This window comes from Macaca mulatta, chromosome 16, assembly GCF_049350105.2.
Source record: "Macaca mulatta isolate MMU2019108-1 chromosome 16, T2T-MMU8v2.0, whole genome shotgun sequence".
Lineage (NCBI taxonomy): Eukaryota > Metazoa > Chordata > Mammalia > Primates > Cercopithecidae > Macaca > Macaca mulatta.
Window position 1 is genome coordinate 11,154,524 of NC_133421.1, and position 20,300 is coordinate 11,174,823.

The 20,300-nt window shown below is 46.2% G+C and overlaps 2 protein-coding genes and 1 long non-coding RNA gene across 7 annotated transcripts in view; 2 read left to right on the forward strand and 1 right to left on the reverse strand.

Annotated features, from left to right (window-relative positions):
• Window positions 1-9,861, forward strand: part of CFAP52 (cilia and flagella associated protein 52) — a 70,260-nt gene extending 60,399 nt beyond the window's left edge. For both annotated transcript variants that reach the window (XM_001118238.5, XM_077970351.1), the window contains 4 exons: window positions 1,626-1,777; window positions 5,108-5,210; window positions 8,211-8,322; window positions 9,520-9,861. In XM_001118238.5, the coding sequence (XP_001118238.3) occupies window positions 1,626-1,777; window positions 5,108-5,210; window positions 8,211-8,322; window positions 9,520-9,695 (543 nt within the window). In that variant the 3' untranslated portion in view covers window positions 9,696-9,861. The remainder of the gene's footprint in view (window positions 1-1,625; window positions 1,778-5,107; window positions 5,211-8,210; window positions 8,323-9,519) is intronic.
• Window positions 9,862-10,307: 446 nt separating this feature from the next.
• On the reverse strand, window positions 10,308-11,853 carry LOC144335322 (uncharacterized). Its single transcript, XR_013406097.1, has 2 exons — window positions 11,636-11,853; window positions 10,308-10,824 (listed from the first exon to the last, which is right to left on the reverse strand). It is a non-coding gene; the product is annotated as an uncharacterized LOC144335322 (long non-coding RNA).
• Window positions 11,854-11,972: 119 nt separating this feature from the next.
• Window positions 11,973-20,300, forward strand: part of USP43 (ubiquitin specific peptidase 43) — an 86,775-nt gene continuing 78,447 nt past the window's right edge. For all 4 annotated transcript variants that reach the window (XM_028836011.2, XM_028836012.2, XM_015118592.3 and 1 more), the window contains exon 1: window positions 11,973-12,604. In XM_028836011.2, coding sequence (XP_028691844.2) covers window positions 12,101-12,604 — 504 coding nt within the window. In that variant the 5' untranslated portion in view covers window positions 11,973-12,100. The remainder of the gene's footprint in view (window positions 12,605-20,300) is intronic.

The following is a 20,300-nucleotide window of genomic DNA, read 5'->3' on the forward strand; positions in this document are numbered from 1 at the left end:
TGCACATTTTTCTCTGAATCTCTCCTCCTCTGTGCCCCAGATTCTTTCCTACCCCAAAGTCTTCCCTTTTTCTTTGAGATGTTTTCTTTTCCTTTTCTTAATCCCCTGTCATAGGATGAACAGAATAGTTTGTGCTCATCTTATTTTTCATAAATCCAACATAGTCATTATAAGAAGGTGTAAGCGTCTGACTACTATGTTTTCTGGTATAGTTGTGACATATCCTTTGTCCATTAAAAGAATACTGGCCAGGAGTGGTGGCTCATGCCTGTAATCTCAGCACTTTGGGTGGCCGAGGCAGGTGGATCACCTGAGGTCAGGAGTTTGAGACCAGCCCGGCCAACATGGCCAAACGCTGTCTCTACTAAAAATACAAAAATTAGGCCGGGCGCGGTGAATCGGAGGCTGCAGTGAGCCAAGATCACACCATTGCACTCCAGCCTGGGTGACAAAGCGAGACTTTGTCTCAAAAAAAGAAAAAAAAAAAAAAATCAGCCAGGTGTGGTGGTGCATTCCTGTAGTCCCAGCTACCTGGGAGGCTGAGACAGGAGAATTGCTTGAATCCAGGAGGCGGAGGTTGCAGTGAGCTGAGATCACGCCATTGCACTCTAGCCTGGGAGATGGAGCAAGACTCCATCTCAAAAAATAAAAAAAAAATAAATAAAGGAATACTATACTAACTAAACAACTTTCCTTTTACCTATCCCTTTTATTAAAGCATCATATTGATGATTTTAAATTTTGTGTGTAGGTAGTTGTATTACCTATGAATTTTACTCCAGGATGATATACAGGCATTTGGAAATATTTGTGATATAAAATAGGTATTGGATTCAGTCAAGTTGGGAACCATTGCTTTTAAATGATCAAAATTGAACAACTGATCATGAAAGTTTAAATATGGCTCTGGGTACCCACAAAATTTCCCAATGGTACCAGAAATTTGAGAGCAGTGATCAGCAGAAGTGAACAGACATTATTTCACTCGGTTTGGTGTTGGCCCTTGCATTATCAACTTGCATAGCAGGTGTCTGATTAAATTTCTCAGCCTGTATGTACAAGCAGGTACAGGATTGTTAGTAGCATTTTTCAAGCCCTGTTGAAGATGATCACATCTTATACATGAATATTCCTGTCCTTCAACTTAGCATTCCCACCCCACCCAACCGAGACGAAGACAGGGAATTAAAAAAAACACAAATCGGGCCGGGTGCTATGGCTCACGCATGTAATCCCATCACTTTGGGAGGCTGAGACGGGCAGATCACAAGGTCAGGAAATCGAGACCATTTTGACTAACATGGTGAAACTCCGTCTCTACGAAAAATACAAAAAAATTAGCCGGGCGTGGTGGCGGGCACCTGTAGTCCCAGCTACTTAGGAGGCTGAGGCAGGAGAATGGCGTGAACCTGGGAGGCGGAGCTTGCAGTGAGCCGAGATCGTGCCACTGCACTCCAGCCTGGGCGACAGAGCGAGACTCCACCTCAAAAAAAAAAAAAAAAAAAACCAAAAAACCACACACACACAAATCAAGCATAGCAAAGGTGAAAAAGCTCTTGGACCCTTTTCCTATCCCTTCAGAAGTCCCAAGTATGTATCAAGATCCTGTGTTCTGTGGCTTTCAGGTGAGGGTATGGCAGATAGGCTGTCAGACCCAGAAGCTGGAGGAGGCCCTGAAGGAACACAAGTCCTCAGTCTCCTGCATTAGGGTGAAGAGGAACAACGAGGAGTGTGTCACCGCCAGCACCGATGGGACTTGTATCATTTGGGACCTTGTGTAGGTACCTTGATGGGGAGGATGCAGTGCTACCTCCAAAATCCAATCATGCCAACAGTTTATTGAACATGAGAGAAGATTCAAATGAAGCGTAGAAATCTTATTTATTTATTTATTTATTTTAATTTTTTTTTTTTTGAGACAGAGTCTCGCTATGTTGCCCAGGCTGGAGTGCAGTGACCAGATCTCAGTTCACTGCAAGCTCGGCCTCCCGGGTTTACGCCATTCTCCTGCCTCAGCCTCCTGAGTAGCTGGGACTACAGGCGCCCGCCACCTCGCCCGGCTAGTTTTTTGTATTTTTTAGTAGAGACGGGGTTTCACCGGGTTAGCCAGGATGGTCTCGATCTGCTGACCTCGTGATCCGCCCGTCTCGGCCTCCCAAAGTGCTGGGATTACAGGCTTGAGCCACCGCGCCCGGCCAGAAATCTTATTGAAGGCAACACAGTAAAGGGATGTTCATCAGAAGCCGTTCATGACTGTCCATGGTTTATCGATGCTGGTGGGAAGGGTTAAAATTTCCAGGAAGAACTGAATGTTAGAAGTTTCTGGTGAGATAGGGAAATAGCTTTCTGTGTCCACACGGTGAAGCATGGTTTGACTTAACACGAATTCAACCCTAAGTGTCCCAAATGAAAGGTGGCAAGAAAAATAACGAATGTAAGGCCGGGCACGGTGGCTCCTGCCTGTAATCCCAGCACTTTGGGAGGCTGAGGAGGGCGGATCACTGAGGTCAGGAGTTTGAGACCAGCCTGGCCAATGTGGTGAAACCCCTTCTCTACTAAACATACAAAAATTAGCTGGGCGTGGTGGTGTGTGCCTGTAATCCTAGCTACTTGGGAGGCTGAGGCAGGAGAATGGCTTGAACTCAGGAGGCGGAGGTTGCAGTGAACTGAGATCACGCCATTGCACTCTGGCCTGGGCAACAAGAGTGAAACTCTGTCTCAAAAGAAAGAAAAAGAAAGAAAGAAAGAAAAAAGAAAAATAACTAATGCAGGCAGTGCCTCTTATCATTCCAGTCAGTTAGATGAAGCCCAGCATGAACTCCCCATGGAGGGGAGGGATGCTGGTGGGACATATATTTGCCTTTCTCCTCGGTTGGCCACATTCCCAGGGACCTCTTATGCCCTGAGCATATCACACCCCCATAGAATGACTAACTTCAAACTAACTAGACCGAAGCATATGAACTTTATTGTAGGAGTAACTCAAAGGATTTTTGAAAAGTGGCTTTTTGAATTTTTGACTATAAGCACTTTTGCTGTGTTTTTATTTTAGAATCAGACCCTATTCCTCCAACCCCTCTTCCCACCCACCTATCACCCCTCTACCACTCCTACGAGGCACTGCCTTTATATCACTGCATAAGAGAGACGAGGATAAGTGCAAAGATGGGAGGAAGGAGGTATGCATGACAAAGAATATGAGATACACTTGATGGGAATGAGAACTCACTGTGTACTTAACACATTAAAAAAACACAAAGCACTGCCGGGCACGGTGGCTCATGCCTGTAATCCCAGCACTTTGGGAGGCTGAGGTGGGAGGATCACGAGGTCGGGAGTTTGAGACCAGCCTGACCAATATGGTGAAACCCCATCTCTACTGAAAATACAAAAAATAGCCGGGCGTGGTAGTGCATGCCTGTAATCCCAGCTACTCAGGAGGCTGAGGCAGGAGAATCGCTTGAACCCGGGAGGCAGAGGTTGCAGCGAGCTGAGATCATGCCACCGCACTCCAGCCTGGGCAACAAAATGAGACTTCGTCTTAAAAAAGCAAGCAAACAAACAAACAAACAAAAAGCCCCCACAAAGCAAGCTTTTGTCTTCTAGCCCTGTGTGTCTCCTGGGGATCTTGTTAAACACGTAGATTTTGATTCAATAAATTTAATGTGATACCTGAGATTCCGCATTTCTGAGAAGCTCCCAACTGAGGGCACTGGTTCAAGGACCACACTTGTAGGAAGTGTTAGGCTATATACCTGACCTTCCTCCCGGGAAAATATAGAACTAGAAGGACGTGTCTCAACTTATTTCTATGGATGGTTTGTGACTGCCTCAAATCCTTAAAGCTGTTCTGCTGTGTAGCAGGAATTCTCGTGCCAAAATCTTTAAAAATGCTCAGCTCAGATACCAGGTTTGAAAACTTCCATAATGAGAAGCAACTGTGCAGAAGGTGCATTTTTTAGCCAGGAAAGCCTGGCCTGTGAGATGGCCACCCACCACATCGTCTATGGAAGGAGAAGTGATATTTACATAGTTCTTGGTACAGTATCTAAGGCAGGGGTTCCATTATGCACATAAAAATCAACTGAAATGCTGGTTTAAAATGCAGATCTTGGCCAGGCGTGGTGCAGTGGCATGATCTTGGCTCACTGCAGCCTCTGCCTCCTGGGTTCAAGTGATTCTCCTGCCTCAGCCTCCCGAGTAGCCGGGATTACAGGCATCCGCCACTATGCCTGGCTAATTTTTTGTAGTTTTAGTAGAGAGGGGGTTTCACCATGTTGGCCAGGCTGGCCTCGATCTCCTGACCTCAGGTGATCTGCCTGCCTTGACCTCCCACAGGTGCTGGGATTACAGGCGTGAGCCACTGCACTCGGCCCATAATACCCATTTTTAAAATACCCTTCCCAGGCCGGGCTCTCTTCAGCTGCAGGAGGCCAGCTCCCTCTTGGGGGCACCCTGGGCGGGATGGGGGGTGTCTTGGGAGGGACTTCTTACCATAGGCAGACAAGGGTTGAGCGTGCCAGGTTTTGCGACATCCCCACATGACAGGCTTGTGTTTTCTGAGGGTTATGCATGATCTGGTATGTCCAAAGCTGTGTACAAATGTGTACGTGACATCTTGCTACAGCTTTTATTTGTGAATTAAAGATACATCGATGGTGAAAACATAAATAAAATAAAATACCTCTCCCCACATCCTGCTTCTCAGACTGTAAGGAGCTCCACTTCCAAATGGTGGCCTCAAGAATCAAGTACATTGTGTGGGAGGTGGCAGTTTGGCTCTGAGTTCAGCCTCTTCTGCTTCTTTTTCACTAGAACTTAAGGGTTCTCGTTGAGTTCTGTGCTCTGTCTTTAGGAGAGGGCCCTTCCCGTTGTCCTCTGGTGGTCAATGATAGGTCAACGAGAGTACATAGAAGTAGAGAGGAGAGGGGTGACCTGAAGTCTGTTTTGAAGAAATACAGGCCCCACCATGCTGGGCAGCACGAGATGTTTGGCACAGAGATACACCAACCCAAATCCCAACTTGCACCAAATCCAGCCTGAATAGTGAATACATTTCCTAGGGAAGAGAAAGTCGACTTTCGCAGCTTTTGAATCTACTTTCCAGGCGTCTCAGGAGGAATCAGATGATACTAGCCAACACCTTATTCCAGTGTGTGTGCTATCACCCCGAGGAGTTCCAGATCATCACCAGCGGAACAGACAGAAAGGTAAGTCCTCCCAGCGAGAGCTGAGATCTTTCCAGTGCAAGAGAGAAGCAGTGAGGCATTGTGGTGGAGGCTGCAGGCTCTGAAGTCAAACCATCTTGGTTCCAATGGTGTCTGTCATCAATCAGCCATGTCACTTTGGAAAGGTCATATCACCTTCCAGTGTCTTCACTTCCCTGCCTGTTAAGTGGAAATGGTACCACTAACCTCACAGAGTGAGGATTAAAGTCATGCTTACCTGTGGGGCTTATAGCAGGGGGCCTGGCACATAGTAGGTACTCAATAGATTGGTTTTTATTATTAGGGAATTTCTAGACTGGAGTAGAATTGCTGTGCCCAAACCGGTTATTACTTTGACTAAATTCAAACAGAAAGGCAATAGAGCTCCTCATCTCTCAGCACTGTACTTCATCAATACACTAAAAATCCACACACGGAGTCAAACGTGGTGGCTCACGCCTGTAATTCCAGCGCAGCGCTTTGTGAGGCCGAGGCGGGCAGATCACCTGAGGTCAGGAGTTCGAGACCAGCCTAGCCAACATGGTGAAACCACATCTCTACAAAACATTAGTAGAGCGTGGTGGAGGGCGCCTGTAATCCCAGCTACTCAAGAGGCTGAGGCATGAGAATTGCTTGAACCTGGGAAGCAGAGGTTGCAGTGAGCCAAGATTGCACCACTGCACTTCAGCCTGGGTGAGAGAGCAAGACTCTGTCTAAAAAAAAAAATTCTACATATGGTATAGATTTCCCAGTTAAAGAGGAAGGTGAAGGTTCATGCTTCTGTTTGGGGGAATGTTCACCCTTGGAGCAAGCAAGGGGTCCCTGCTGTCATGAACCTTACTTCCCTAATTTATTTTGGGCAGGAGGGGATGGAATTGGCTAATACACACATGAACCAATCCGTGAGTGGACGATGCGTAACAAGTGAACAAGACATGAGATGGTGAGAGGACTGAGAAAGGAGATAGAACAGGTGATATGATACCGGTGGGCTGGGGGAAGCTCCTTCAGCTAGGGTAGTGGGTGAAGGCCTCCTTAAGGAACAGCCTCTGAGCTGAGGCCTGAATTACAGAAAGACCCACCCAATGCCAAGACCTCAGGGAAGGGCATCTCTGGCAGAGGACACTCCGGTAAGATGGAGCCCTACTAGGGCTGCCCAGAAGAGTATCAGTTTGGCTTCTTTGGCTGGGAAGGCAGGCAGTCAAGTTCCAAGTACTTCTGTGGGTGTGATTCCTGAGAAACATGGGCTCTGGCATGGTTTTCTATCTCTTTAGGCGTTTACTATGAAACCAGAATTTTTTTGTTAACATGATCAAGCATCAACAGACATTAAAAGCAAAAGACAAAAATTAAAAAGAAATAGTATGCACAATGTCTAGCTAGATTCAGAGGAATACAGACTCCTGGCATAGTGACTGGTGACTGGAACACAGCACGTTTCCAACATGAAGCAATGAGAAATGAATGAAATGCACATGCAAGTTTGCACTCCTGATTCCTGGTCAAGCACTCTTTTTGTTTTGTTTTTTTTCTTTTCTTTTTCTTCTTCAACCTTATTTTAAGTTCATGCGCAGGATGTGCAGGTTTGTTCCATAGGTAAACATGTGCCATGGTGGTTTGCTGCAAAGATCATCCCATCACCTCGGTATTAAACCCTGCATGCATTAGCTATTCTTCCTGATGCTCTTCCTCTCCCCAACCACCCCCCGACAGGTGCCCAGAGCGTGTTGTTTACCCCCATGGGTCCATGTGTTTTCATTGTTCAGCTTCCACTTGTAAGTGAGAACAGGTGGTGTTTGGTTTTCTGCTCCTGCATTAGTTTGCTGGGGATAATGGCTTCCAACTCCATCCATGTCCCTGCAAAAGGACGTGATCTTGTCCCTTTTTATGGCTGCATAGTATTCCGTGGTATATATGTGCCACATTTTCTTAAGTTTATTCTGTTTTTTTTTTTTTTTTTGAGACAGAGTCTCACTTTGCCGCCCAGGCTGGAGTGCAGTGGCACAATCTTGGCTCCCTGCAACTTCCTGCAACCTCCACCTCCTGGGTGCAAGTGATTCTCATGCCTCACCCTCTCAAGTAGCTGGCACTACAGGTGTGTGCCACCACATCCAGCTAATCTTTGTATTTTTAGTACAGATGGGGTGTCCTCATATTGCCTAGGCTGGTCTCGTATTCCTGACCTCAAGCAAAGGGCCCAACTCAGCTTCTCAAAGTGCTGGGATTACAGATGTGAGCTGCTGGACCCGGCTGGCTGTATCATATTTTCCTTATGCAGTCTATCATTGATGGGCATTTCGGTTGATTCCCTGTCTTTGCTATCATAAATAGAAGCTTTCTTTCCTGAGAAGGAAATTTAAATTTTGAATAGATTGTGCATTCACAAAGTTCAAGGTACAAAGGTAGTATATTCAGGAAAAAAATTACCCTCGTTTAGGCACCCTGTCTCTCCACCCCTAAGGTAGTTCTGCTCCCCAACAGGGAACCAAGGTTACCAGTTCCTCTTTAAACTCCACCCTGTGGAATATCTCAGTGCTTTGGAGCAGAAGGGAAAGTTGGGAATAAGGGTGGGGTGAGGAAGAGGGAGGGCCCAGTCTCTAGAACTCTAGGGAGTGGGGAGTGCTCATCCCCCCGTGGGAAGGAAGAAAATGCTTTTCCTCTCTCTAGGCCTGAAGCTTAGCTGTGGATGCAGAGGCTGTTCTTTCTGTTACAGCTTGCTTCAGGCTCAATCTGCTTAGTCTTATCAAAAGCCCTTTCTGCCTTAATCCAGGTTTATCAGCACATCAACATCTCTTTAAATAGAATGCAAATTTAAAACCAATACTAAAAATATTAAAATGGTTTTGCCACCCCCTGCTGTAGTCTATTTATAATTTCAGCCAGTATCATCCCGTGGTGTATTTTTGCTCCCTTCTATATAAAGTAGAGCCATCTTTTGTTAGCGTGTGCATGGATGACTCTCCGGAGCTGAGTCCTGCTTAATGCTTCTTTCCTGAATTCCAGATTGCTTACTGGGAAGTATTTGATGGGACAGTAATCAGAGAATTGGAAGGTTCCCTGTCTGGGTCGATAAATGGCATGGATATCACACAGGAAGGGGTGCACTTTGTCACAGGTGAGTCCTGGGATAGGAAAAAGCCAAGCCTGGCTTATTTAGACGAGGACCTAGAAGGAACTCCCAGGCCAGAGGGAATCGGAAAAGATCACAAAAGTGTCTCAAGGCAACTTGGTTAGAATCAGACTGCAACCAATACAGCAGCCAATGTAGCGGAGAAAGAAAAATCCAGAAGTCACATTTCAATGAGGGGAAACATTTGCACAAGAGCCTTAAGGGCGCAAATAAAGGCTAAGACGTAGGTTGCTAGGCTTGCTTTTTGTGGTAGGCATTGATAATAGAAATGCGGCCTTTAAATGGCCTGGGCTGTCCAGCATCCTTCTGAAGTCTTAAACGTGTCTGTTAATTCCACTTTACTATTGCATGATGCGATGCCCCCCCCCACCAAAACAAATGAATTAGCCATTATTTCAAAGAGGCATTTACCGCCCAAACACGCCGATTGGAACATCATTATCATTTCCTGCCAAGCTCTTTGATTCATCAGGATATTAACAAATAAATGCGGCCGGGCACGGTGGCTCATGCCTGTAATCCCAGCACTTTGGGGGGCCGAGGCAGGTGGATCACCTGGGGTCAGGAGTTCGAGACCAGCCTGGCCAACGTGGTGAAACCCCGTCTCTACTAAAAATACGAAAATTAGCTGGGCATGGTGGTGTGCACCTATAATCCCAGCTACTCAGGAGGCTGAGACAGGAGAATGGCTTGAGCCCAGGAGGCGGAGGCTGCAGTGAACTGAGATCACGCCACTCCACTCCAGCCCGGGCGACAGAGACTCCATCTCAAAAAATTAATTAAATAAATAAATAAATAAATAAATAAATAAATGCACTAAATGAATTGTTTCACAAATACATTGACTATAAGGCAGGTATCAAACTAGACATAGTGTAATACCAATCACATATATAATGTATATGTATACCAGTATACTCACAGATAAAAGACTGGAAGGAACCAAGTCAACATTTTACTAGTGGTTATTTCTGGGTAGTGGGATGAAATGTGCTTTTACCTCTCTGTATTTCCCCCTCCCCTTCAAACTTACCGCAACAGATAGATTTTTATAATCAAGTAAAAGTGTTATTACAAAGATAGGTACACGGGGACCGTGTGGAAAACGATCCAGTTATTTGAAATCAGGGTTGTTTCTCTCTTGTATTGCAGCAATGCCATATCCGTGTTTATCTTTTTCAGGTGGAAATGACCATCTGGTCAAAGTTTGGGATTATAATGAGGGTGAAGTGACTCACGTTGGGGTGGGACACAGTGGCAACATCACACGCATCCGCATAAGTCCAGGAAATCAATATATCGTTAGCGTAAGTGCCGACGGGGCCATTTTGCGATGGAAGTACCCATACACCTCTTGAAACTAACGGCGTTGCACACAGTCCTGTTGAAGACCGATTTTAGATAACTCCAACACTCGTCTTCATTTCTCACAGCTCTGTTTTTGTTCTTGAGTCCAAACTTTTTTTTCTTTATAGAATGCATTTTGTATTCCTACATTGTATATTAAAATTGAAATATGTTCAAGAATAATTTGTGCAGACTCTAATTAGAACTTCTTACATTTTGAATAAATTCTCAGTTGTCGGTTTTCTGTTATAATTTGTTGTCTGCAACTCTGCAAAACCCACAGACCTTCCTCCTGATCTGTGCACAGACAGCATTGCTATTATCCTGTAAAAATAAGGCAAAGTGAATTGCCTTCTTAATTGTCATTTCATTGGTCAAGCTATACGGGACTAGCCTCAGATTTAAATCCAGATCTTGGGCAGGCTTCTTAAAAATTCTCTGAGCCACAATTTTCTCTTTTGTCAAGCAAGAGTAAGTTCCTGCTCAAAAGGTTATTGTGAGAATTAAGTGATGAATGTACTAAAGCATGGGCAGAATTCCTGACAGGGTAGAGAGTGAAACATGCATGCTTTCTCAAAGAAAATGTGTGGTGTTGGGATCTCAGGACAATTACCAAAGAAAGATGAAATTTCAGAGATGCTTTATTGGAGTTGGCCATTACATCTTTCTTCCGTGCTTTCCACCAGAAGGGTGATGAAATGGACCTTATGTCCTTGTGTATTAATCACCCAACCGGGTATCTTTTTCCAGAGAGGGGTAAATAATGGCATTTTCCAGAACACAAGTCTCCGATTCACAGTACAGTCTGATGTTTTAAGCATGTTATTTATTCTTTAAGTAATGCTGCTTTTTTTGCATGAGGTAACTGCTGCAACCCGGTTTGAAAGATCAAGACTCTTTTTTTTGGAGACGGAGTTTAGCTCTTGTGGCCGGACTGGAGTGCAATGGCGCGATCTCCGCTCACTGAATCAAGCGATTCTCCTGCTTCAGCCTCCTAAGTAGCTGGGATTACAGGCATGCGCCACCACGCCCGGCTAATTTTTGTATTTTTGGTAGAGACGTGGTTTCACCATGTTGGCAAGGCTGGTCTCGAACTCCTGACGTCAGGTGATCTGCCCATCTCGGCCTCCCAAGGTGCTGCTGGGATTACAGGTGTAAGCCACCAAGTCCGGCCAGGATCAAGAATATTTAATAAATGATTATCACTTATTAAACAACAAGTAACATTTCAGGGCGTTAGAATACTGCGTCTCACATGGTGCTGATCTCTTTCTGAGCTAGAAATTGACCAGAAACTCATTTTGCAAGATCTTGCCAGATTAATTATAAACCTGACAGTTGCATGGGATCAAGAGGGGGCGGGGGGCCCAGTGTTACCCAGGGAATCAAGGGCGGGACAAGGCCAAACTAATTCTGATTGGGCAATCATTCAGCAAGGATTGTGCGTTAAGGAGTGAACCAGAAACCGCGTAGGGGGCGCGCCTGAGAGCTTGAAAACTTCCTGGTAAGCAAATACTGAGGTTGGAAAGGGCCTGAACCCGGCAGTCCAGAGATCCAGGTCGAGTTCCGGTTTCCCTGCTTACGGGTCGGGCGGCCTCCCTACGTTGCGATAACCCCTCTGAGCCCCCTTCCTTGCCGATTAAAGCAAGGATGATCAAGTTTCACAAGTGTTTGGAAAATGATTCTAACCCAATCTGTGGTGTAAAAAAAGCAAACCACAACCACTCGGGGGCTTTTTTTTTTTTTTTTTTTTTTTTTACAGGGCAACACGTGGCTCCCAGTTCGGGTCCTGAGTGGGCGGGTGCAGGCACAGGCTCTGCCTCCCCTAAAAGGGCAGACGGTCTGAAAGGGGGTGGCGACACCTGTCCGCACACACCTGAGCCTGCGGAGGAACCAGCGGTGCACAAAAGCGCTCCCCACCCCCACACAGCACCCAGCGCGCGCCTCTCACCACGCCCGAGGCTGTGCTCTGGAGATGCCTGCCTTGCCCTTTTCTTCCTGCAGTAGCCAGGCCTTTGCCATTTACTGGGCGCTTTCAGAATGTTCATTCCTCCATAATTTCCACTGCTCGAAGGCTGCTCGAGGAACAGCAGCAGAGGCGAAACCCAGGTCTGTCGGTTTACGAGGTAAGGAAGGGTGGGGAACCCGACCACGACGACTCCCAGTCAGCGCCGCGGGGGCGGCACCAGGCAGGGGTAGGGGTGGCCCTGCGCTGCCCTGCAGGGGGCTGGTCGTGCGGCCGGATTCCCGCGCGGGGCGGGGCTGCCCCGCCCTTGGCTCCGCCTCCGCCCCGTCCCCGCACACCTGGCCCGCAGGTAGCCGGCACCAGGCGCCTTAGCGAAGCTGTAGGGCCTGCTGGCCGCTCGTCCGCCTCGGGCCCGGGGGCTCCGAGCCTGGAGCTGCGCCGGCGGCAGCCATGGACCCGGGCCCTGGGGACGCGGCAGGAGGGGGACCGCCCGCGCCCCGGCCCCGCCGCCGCCGCTCCCTGCGCCGCCTGTTCAGCCGCTTCCTGCTGGCACTGGGCAGCCGCTCCCGCCCCGGGGACTCGCCGCCCCGGCCCCAGCCGGGATATTGCGATGGCGACGGTGAGGGGGGCTTCGCCTGCGCCCCGGGCCCGGCTCCAGCGGCCCCCGGGAGCCCCGGGGAGGAGCGCCCGCCCGGACCCCAGCCCCAGCTCCAGCTCCCCGCCGGCGATGGGGCGCGGCCGCCGGGCGCTCAGGGCTTGAAGAACCACGGCAACACCTGTTTCATGAACGCCGTGGTGCAGTGTCTCAGCAACACCGACCTGCTGGCTGAGTTCCTGGCGCTGGGGCGCTACCGGGCGGCGCCAGGCCGCGCCGAGGTCACCGAGCAGCTGGCGGCGCTGGTGCGCGCGCTCTGGACTCGCGAATACACGCCCCAACTTTCCGCGGAGTTCAAGGTAGGCAGCGCTGCGCCGGCGGCCGCCCTGGCCCCCTGGTTTCGCCTCTTGAAAAGTGTGTGCACGATCAGGAAGGGGTTTTCTTGGGGCCTTCTTTAGATGCCATTGACCAGTTCAGCCCCGGATTACCGGCTTTGTTTTGAGTCGATGTGTTACGCTGTCGCTTGCTTATGTTTTCTTTATAAATGAATTCTCCTAGGTATTTTGAGAGGGAGTGGGGTGAGCTGGCAGATTGAAGGGTAATCAGAGTTTTTGGATTCAACAAGCATTTGTTGAAGTATTGAAGGCTTGAGGGCCGGACAGTGTTCTAACGCCCGCTCTAGAGCTTCCAGTCTAGAATGATGTGGGGTGGGGAATGGGACGTTGAAAGCCCAAGGCCTCAGGGGAAGGAGGTGATGCTTGCGTTGAGATCTGAATGATGAGAAGGATGCGGTCTGGGCAAGCTCTAGGACTGATGCAGGCAGGGGGAACAGCAAGTACAATTGCCATAGACCCAAAGGAGCTGAGTACTGGGGATATGGAAAGAAAACCAGTGGCGTTGGAGATTAGGAGGCAGATGAGTTTCGCCAGATCATGTAAGACGTAGGAGGCAACGGTAAAGAGTTTGGATTTTATTCCAAGCCCGGTGGAATCTGACAACCTGCAGGCCAGGTACCGTGCTGAGTGCCCAGCAAAGGCAGCGAGCGTGCTATTTTGGAGATAGCATCCTTTTGTTTAAGGCGCATTCAATCCCCTACAATGTATGAGCACGGGCTTGCATTTTATTGTCTGCTAGATCACGGTCTACTTACTCGGGATGCTGCAGGGTCTTGAGGCGTTGTAAATTGTTTGTATCACATCACCCGGGGTTAAAGCGGGGTGTTTGTTTGGGGTCCCAGTTGAATTAAAGGGTTCCTGATAATTGATGCACATGGTTTACTTCCTGGAAAAAAAAAAAAAAAAAAAAAAAAAAGAAACCCGCAGCTCTGGGCAGAGAACTGAAGCTCCCTACAGACTAGTGATTGTTCTTGGAGGAGGGGGAAACCTGTCAGTGTTCATTCCACAAGCATCACCGCTCTTGAGTTTCAGCCTGAGAAAGCAGTGTTTGCCATGTGACCCGTGAGATGCCAACCCCCACCTTCCTCCCTCCTGCCTCCATTAGCGAAGCACTGTTCTGCAGCAGCCGGTGGGACAAATGGTTGTCACTAAATGTCTCTTTTTGGTGATATTTGCTTTTTAAGAAAGAGGCAGTGTGGTATAGTGGTTAAGAGCAAGGTCTCTGGAGTTTTGTGACCTTGAGCAGGTTACCAGATGTTTCTGTGCTGCAACTTTCTTCATCTTTAATATAGAACCATAGTGGTACCTACCTTGTTATGGGGTTGTTGTATTAAGTGAGTTCGAATGTAGAGCACAGTGCCAGCCTCATGGGAAATGTTCGTTATTCTATCATGACACCTTCTCACCTGCAGAAACCTAGAGGAGGGAGGGAGGTAATCTTTATGTACATTTTCTCGTGCTAGATGCATTTCCATCCAGTTACCACAGCAATGGGAGAGGCTGCAGTAGTTTGAAAAAACTCGGAATTGGCCGGGCGCGGTGGCTCACGCCTGTAATCCCAGCACTTTGGGAGGCCGAGGTGGGCGGATCACGAGGTCAGGAGATTGAGACCATCCTGGCTAACACGGTGAAACCCCGTCTGTACTAAAAATACAAAATATATATATATAGCCGGGCGTGGTGGCGGGCGCCTGTAGTCCCAGCTACTTGGGAGGCTGAGGCAGGAGAATGGCGTGAACCAGGGAGGCGGAGCTTGCAGTGAGCCGAGATTGCGCCACTGCACTCCAGCCTGGGCGACAGAGCCATACTCTGTCTCAAAAAAAAAAAAAAAAAAAAAACAAACTCCGAAATGAGTAGCCCTCAGTGACTCACCAGGATTTCCTATCTCTCTCCTGCTGTCAAATCCCCAGGGTCTGGGAGCTCCCAGTAAGCCTCAGGGAATTGAAGGATAATCAAGTTTGTAATATGTTAATGAGGAAGATACAATCTGGAATTTCCTGGGATTTTTGGGTAGTCGGCTTTGGAGGGAGGAGTGGAGGATCCCAGAATCCAGGCTTATGGATTGAAATCTAGGTGAGCTCTTCTTATTTTACAGATAGGGAAACATTCATTCAACAAATATTTATTGAATGTCCAGAGACTAGACTGGGAATGCATGGAATGCATGATGAGTGATGAGTACAAACCCAGATTCTGGGGCTGCTCTCCAGGGGCTTATGGTCTAGAGGTAGAAATAGATGTTAATGAAATAATCACACAGGAACATGATTGGAACAGAAACATGTTAGAAAGGACAAATGCAAGGTGCTATGATAGTGACAGCAGGAAAATGTGATTTGATTGGGGGAGATCCTGTGGGGTGGGCAGGGAAAGCTTCCCTGGAGAGGTAACCAGCCACTGAGTTGAAATTTGAAGGATTGGGTGTCAACGAAGGGCTTGGGAAGATGGGAGAGTGCATTCCAGGACCTGGGAACTGAAATGCCAACCAGGGAAGGAGGTGGGGCCGAGAGACTTTCTGTTCAATAAATGAATAAAAGCCCACTTGGCTGGGGAGGAAAGGCTGGAGAATTAGTTGCAGACACACCACGTCAGGTTGTGTTAAAGGAGTCTTGTCTTGTCTTTTCCTTTCCTTTTCTTTCCTTTCTCTTTCTCTTTCTCCCTCCCTTCCTTCCTTCCTCTTTCTTTTTCTTTCTCTCTCTCCCTTTCTATTTTTTTCCCACCCACCCTGTCTCCCTTCCTTCCTTCCCTCCCTCCTCTCTCTCTCTGTCTCTCTGTGTCATCCAGGCTGGAGTATAGTGGTGCCATCATAGCTCACTACAGTTTTCAACTCCTGGGCTCAAGTGATCCTCCTACCTCAGCCTCCTGACCAAGATGGTGAAACCCCGTCTCAACTAAAAATACAAAAATTAGCCGGGCATGGTGGCGTGTGCCTGTAGTCCCAGCTACTCAGGAGGCTGAGACAGGCAAATTGCTTGAACCTGGGAGGCCGAGGTTGCAGTGAGCCAAGATTGTGCCCCTGTACTCCAGCCTGGGTGACAGAGTGAGACTCCCTTTGAAAAACAGAAAGAAAAGTCCTGTCCTTGGTATTATCTAGAATTCTTTTCTTTTTTTTCTTTTTTAAAATTCTACATTTTTATTTTACATTCAGTGGGTACGTGTGCAGGTTTGTTATAAGGGTATATTGTGTGATGCTGAGGTTTGAGCTTCTCTTGACCCTGTCACCCAGATAGTGAACACGCTGCCCAATAGGAAGTTTTTCAGCCATTGTCCCCCTGCCTCTCTCCCTCCCTCCTTCCTTTTGGAGTCCCCAGGGTCTATTGCTCCCTTCCTTATGTCCATGTGTACGCAAGATTTAGCTCCCATTTATAAGTGAGAACATGCAATATTTGATTTTCTGTGCTTTTCTAATGATGTAATTAAATGTTGCACATTGTAAAAAAAAAAAAAGTTAAAATGTAAAAAAAAAAAAAGACATCTGTAATTTTAACCCCTAGAGATAACCATTGTAAATATACTGATATGTTTCAAAGTATAAACAATTGAAAATTTTAGTTTTATATCCTGCTTTTCTCATTTAAGCACTGTTACATTTTCCTAGTCTTAATAATACACAACAATCATTAATAATTGCGTCTTTAACAATTAATATATTATTAAATGAACCAATTCTGTATGGAGAGCTATGGTTATATTAAAAATTTTAGCCACCTGGAATTTATATTAGCTTATGTGCTTACATATCAATTTTAGATCTATGGTGATATACTGGAGATTTTTAAAAACAAGGATGCCTTCTTCATCACTCTTATGTTTTGGAAGTTCTGGACAAAACAGTAAGACATAAAATGGAAATAGAGTTTCCATTTTCCAGTATTACACTGTATTGAAGTTTCTTGTATTTAAATCACTGTCCTTAGCTGTGATTGTTCCCATAAGCTTAATTCCTACAAATGGAATTACATAGTCAAAGCAAAGGTATGGCTGTTTTATTATCTATTTTTACTTTTTAAATCAATTTTATTGAGGTCTAAACTATATATGGTGAAATGCACCCAGTATAAGCATAAAATTTAGGAAGTTTTAACAAATGTGTGAACCTGTGTAGTCACCATCTCAATTTTAAATATTGAGTTGTTGCTGTTGTTGTCGTCGAGATGGAGTTTTGCTCTGCCACCCAGGCTGGAGTGCAGGGGCACTATCTCGGCTCACTGCAACCTCTACTTTCTGGGTTCAGGTGATTCTTCTGCCTCAGCCTCCCAAGTAGCTGGGATTACAGACGTGCACCACCATGCCCGGCTATTTTTTGTATTTTAGTAGACACAGGGTTTCGCCATGTTGGCCAGGCTAGTCTCAAACTCCTGACCCCAAGTGATCCGCCTGCCTCAGCCTCCCTAAGTGCTGGGATTACAGGTGTGAGCCACAGCGCCCGGCCAACATACTTACGTTTTTGTGGTGAGAACATTTACGATCTATTCCCGTGGCAATTTTCAAGTATATAATATATTATTATTAACTATAATCACCAGGCTGTTAATAAATCTTCATCCCTTATTATTAATTTATTGAACAAAAAGAAATAGCATATTTTTAAAAATTTTAATAGGTTTTTGGGGAACAGGCAGTATTTGGTTACATGGATAAGTTCTTTAGTGGTGATTTGAGAGATTTTGGTGCACCCATCACCCGAGCAATGGACACTGGACCCAGTGTGCAGTCTTTTAGCCTTCACCCACCTCCTACCCTTCCCCTTGAGTCACCAAAGTTCATTACGTTGCTCTTGTGCCTTTGCATCCTAAGAAATAGCATTATCTTCTAAACTTCTAAAAATAGTTTTTTATTTTTATTTCTTTGATTAGGAGCGAGGTGGAAGATTTTTCCATGTTTCCTTACTAGTTGCGAGTCTGCTCTTGGAATCAATCATCTGTTCAATGTTCTTTTTTTTTTTTTTTTGAGACAGAGTCTCGCTCTGTCACCCAGACTGGAGTGCAGCAGTGGTGCAATCTTAGCTCATTGCAACCTCTGCCTCCCAAGTTCAAGCAATTCTCCTGCCTCAGCCTTCTGAGTAGCTGGGACTACAGGCGCGTAGCCACCATGCCTGACTAATTTTTGTATTTTTAGTAGAGACGGGGTTTCACCATGTTGGCCAGGCTGGTCTTGAACTCCTGACCAGTGAGCCACTTTACCCGGCCCATCTGCTCAATGTTCTTATGCATCTCTCTATTCTGCTTTGGTCTCAATGTTTTTATGTTTCCGTAAGTTCCTTAGGTCTTGGCATATTTGCTACAAATATTTCCTCAAAACTGTCTCCTTCTTCCCCCTACCCCAATATTGGAAGATTTAGATTTATTTATATCATACCTTGTGATAAATATTTGATTTTATGTACCAGCTTTTCTATGGTTATATTAAACATTTTAGCCATCTGGAATTTATATTCTCTTATGTGCTTAAGCATCCATTTTAGGTCAACAGTGACATAATGGAGACATGGCTTTTTAACAACAAGGATGCCTTCCTCACCACTCTTATGTTTTGGAAGTTCTGGACAAAACAGACATAAAATGGAAAGGGAGTAAAAAATATTAAATGGAAAGAAAATTGCTAAAACATGCTAGAAATCCTTATTTTAACTTTATTAGTGTCATTAGTTACATCAGATGGAAGGTAGAAAATCAAAGGAATAACCATTTGGAACATATAAAATTAGATTTTTATTCATAAAACAACCAGAAATATGAAATAACTAGGAATAATTTTAATAAGAAATGTTAAAAATTGTCAATGTTTGGGAAAGAAAACATACACACAGATGGAGTTATGCCATGTTGAAGGAGAGAAATAACCAAATATAGGGCTGGGCACGGTGGCTCATGCCTGTAATCCTAGCACTTTGGGAGGCCGAGATGGGAGGACTGCTTGAGGCCAGGAGTTCAAGACCAGCCTGGTCAACATAGCAGACCTCAGCAAAAAAAAAAAAAAAAAAAAAAAATGTGGGATAAGTAACCAAATATTGCAGTTCATTCTTCCCAAGCTAATTAACTTTTTGGGAACTGCTTTGTGCAGTTCTAGTTATGTTTCCATAGACTGACTTTTTTTTTTTTTTTTTTGAGATAGAGTCTCGCTCTGTTGCCCAGGCTGGAGTGCAGGGGCATGATCTCGGCTTACTACAGCCTCCACCTCCTGGGTTCAAGTGATTCTCCTGCCTCAGCCTGCTGAGTAGCTGGGACTACAGGCACCCACCACCACATCCAGCTAATTCTTTGTATTTTTAGTGGAGATCGGGTTTCACCTTAGTAGCCTGGATGGTCTTGATCTCCTGACCTTGTGATCCACCCGCCTTGGCCCCCCAAAATGCTGGGATTACAGGCATGAGCCACAACCCCTGGCCTGTTTCCATAGACTTTCTAGGGGAATGACTTCTCTAGTCATCAGGAGGTTATTAAAAAGAATTCTGAGAAATACCTGCCAAATACTTTATAACTGGAAAAAGACAAATAAAGAACAATGTTCACTCTTAAAAAACTTTGTCATTTACAAATGAAAATAAAACAATTGCTCATGATCCCATTATTCTATGATAACCATTTGCTACTATTTTGCCATGTATTTTCTGGTCTTTTACTTTTCTATCTATAAATATATACATAAAACAATCTCCAATATGTATTTTTGAGTTTTTTTCTTCTTATGACCAGATTATTATTTTCTTTATCACTTGTATTTCATCAGTCATAAATTTTAAGGCCATCTGACTGTGTCATAAGTTTTCACCCAGATAACTTTGATGTGTGAAGACATGTCTTCTTGTATCTCCCATTTCCTTTTTTTGTTGTTGTTTTGTTTTTTTTTTTGAGACGGAGTCTCGCTCTGCCGCCCAGGCTGGAGTGCAGTGGCGCGATCTCAGCTCACTGCAAGCTCCGCCTCCCGGGTTCACGCCATTCTCCTGCCTCAGCCTCCTGAGTAGCTGGGACTACAGGCGCCCGCCACCTCGCCCGGCTAGTTTTTTTTGTATTTTTTAGTAGAGACGGGGTTTCACCGTGTCAGCCAGGATGGTCTCGATCTCCTGACCTCGTGATCCGCCCGTCTCGGCCTCCCAAAGTGCTGGGATTACAGGCTTGAGCCACCGCGCCCGGCCGTATCTCCCATTTCCTAAGGCAAAATCCCCCAAAGTGGAATTGCTGTTTATGGAGAGGGACATGTTTAAGGCCCTATCTTGTCTTGGCTTCTTGAAGTTGTCACCTCCTTTCTGAAAAGGGTGTCAGGTACTATAGCCAGGCTAAGATGAAGAGTGTCAGGCTTAAAGGATCATCATGATTAACTGGAGAGGAATGGATTTCACATGGAAGGAAGAACAAAAGCAAAGGTCTAAGCCAGGTGCGGTGGCTCACTCCTGTAATCCCAGCACTTTGGGAGGCCGAGGTGGGTGGATCACCTGAGATCGGGAGTTCGAGACCAACCTGGCCAACGTGGTGAAACCCCATCTTTACTAAAAATACAAAAACTAGTCAGGTGTGATGGCGGGCCCTTGTAATCCCAGCTACTTGGGAGGCTGAGGCAGGAGAATCGCTTGAACCCAGGACACAGAGGTAGCAGTGAGCCGAGGTCATGCCATTGCATTCCAGCCAGGCAACAAGAGCAAAACTCTGTTTCAGAAAAAGAA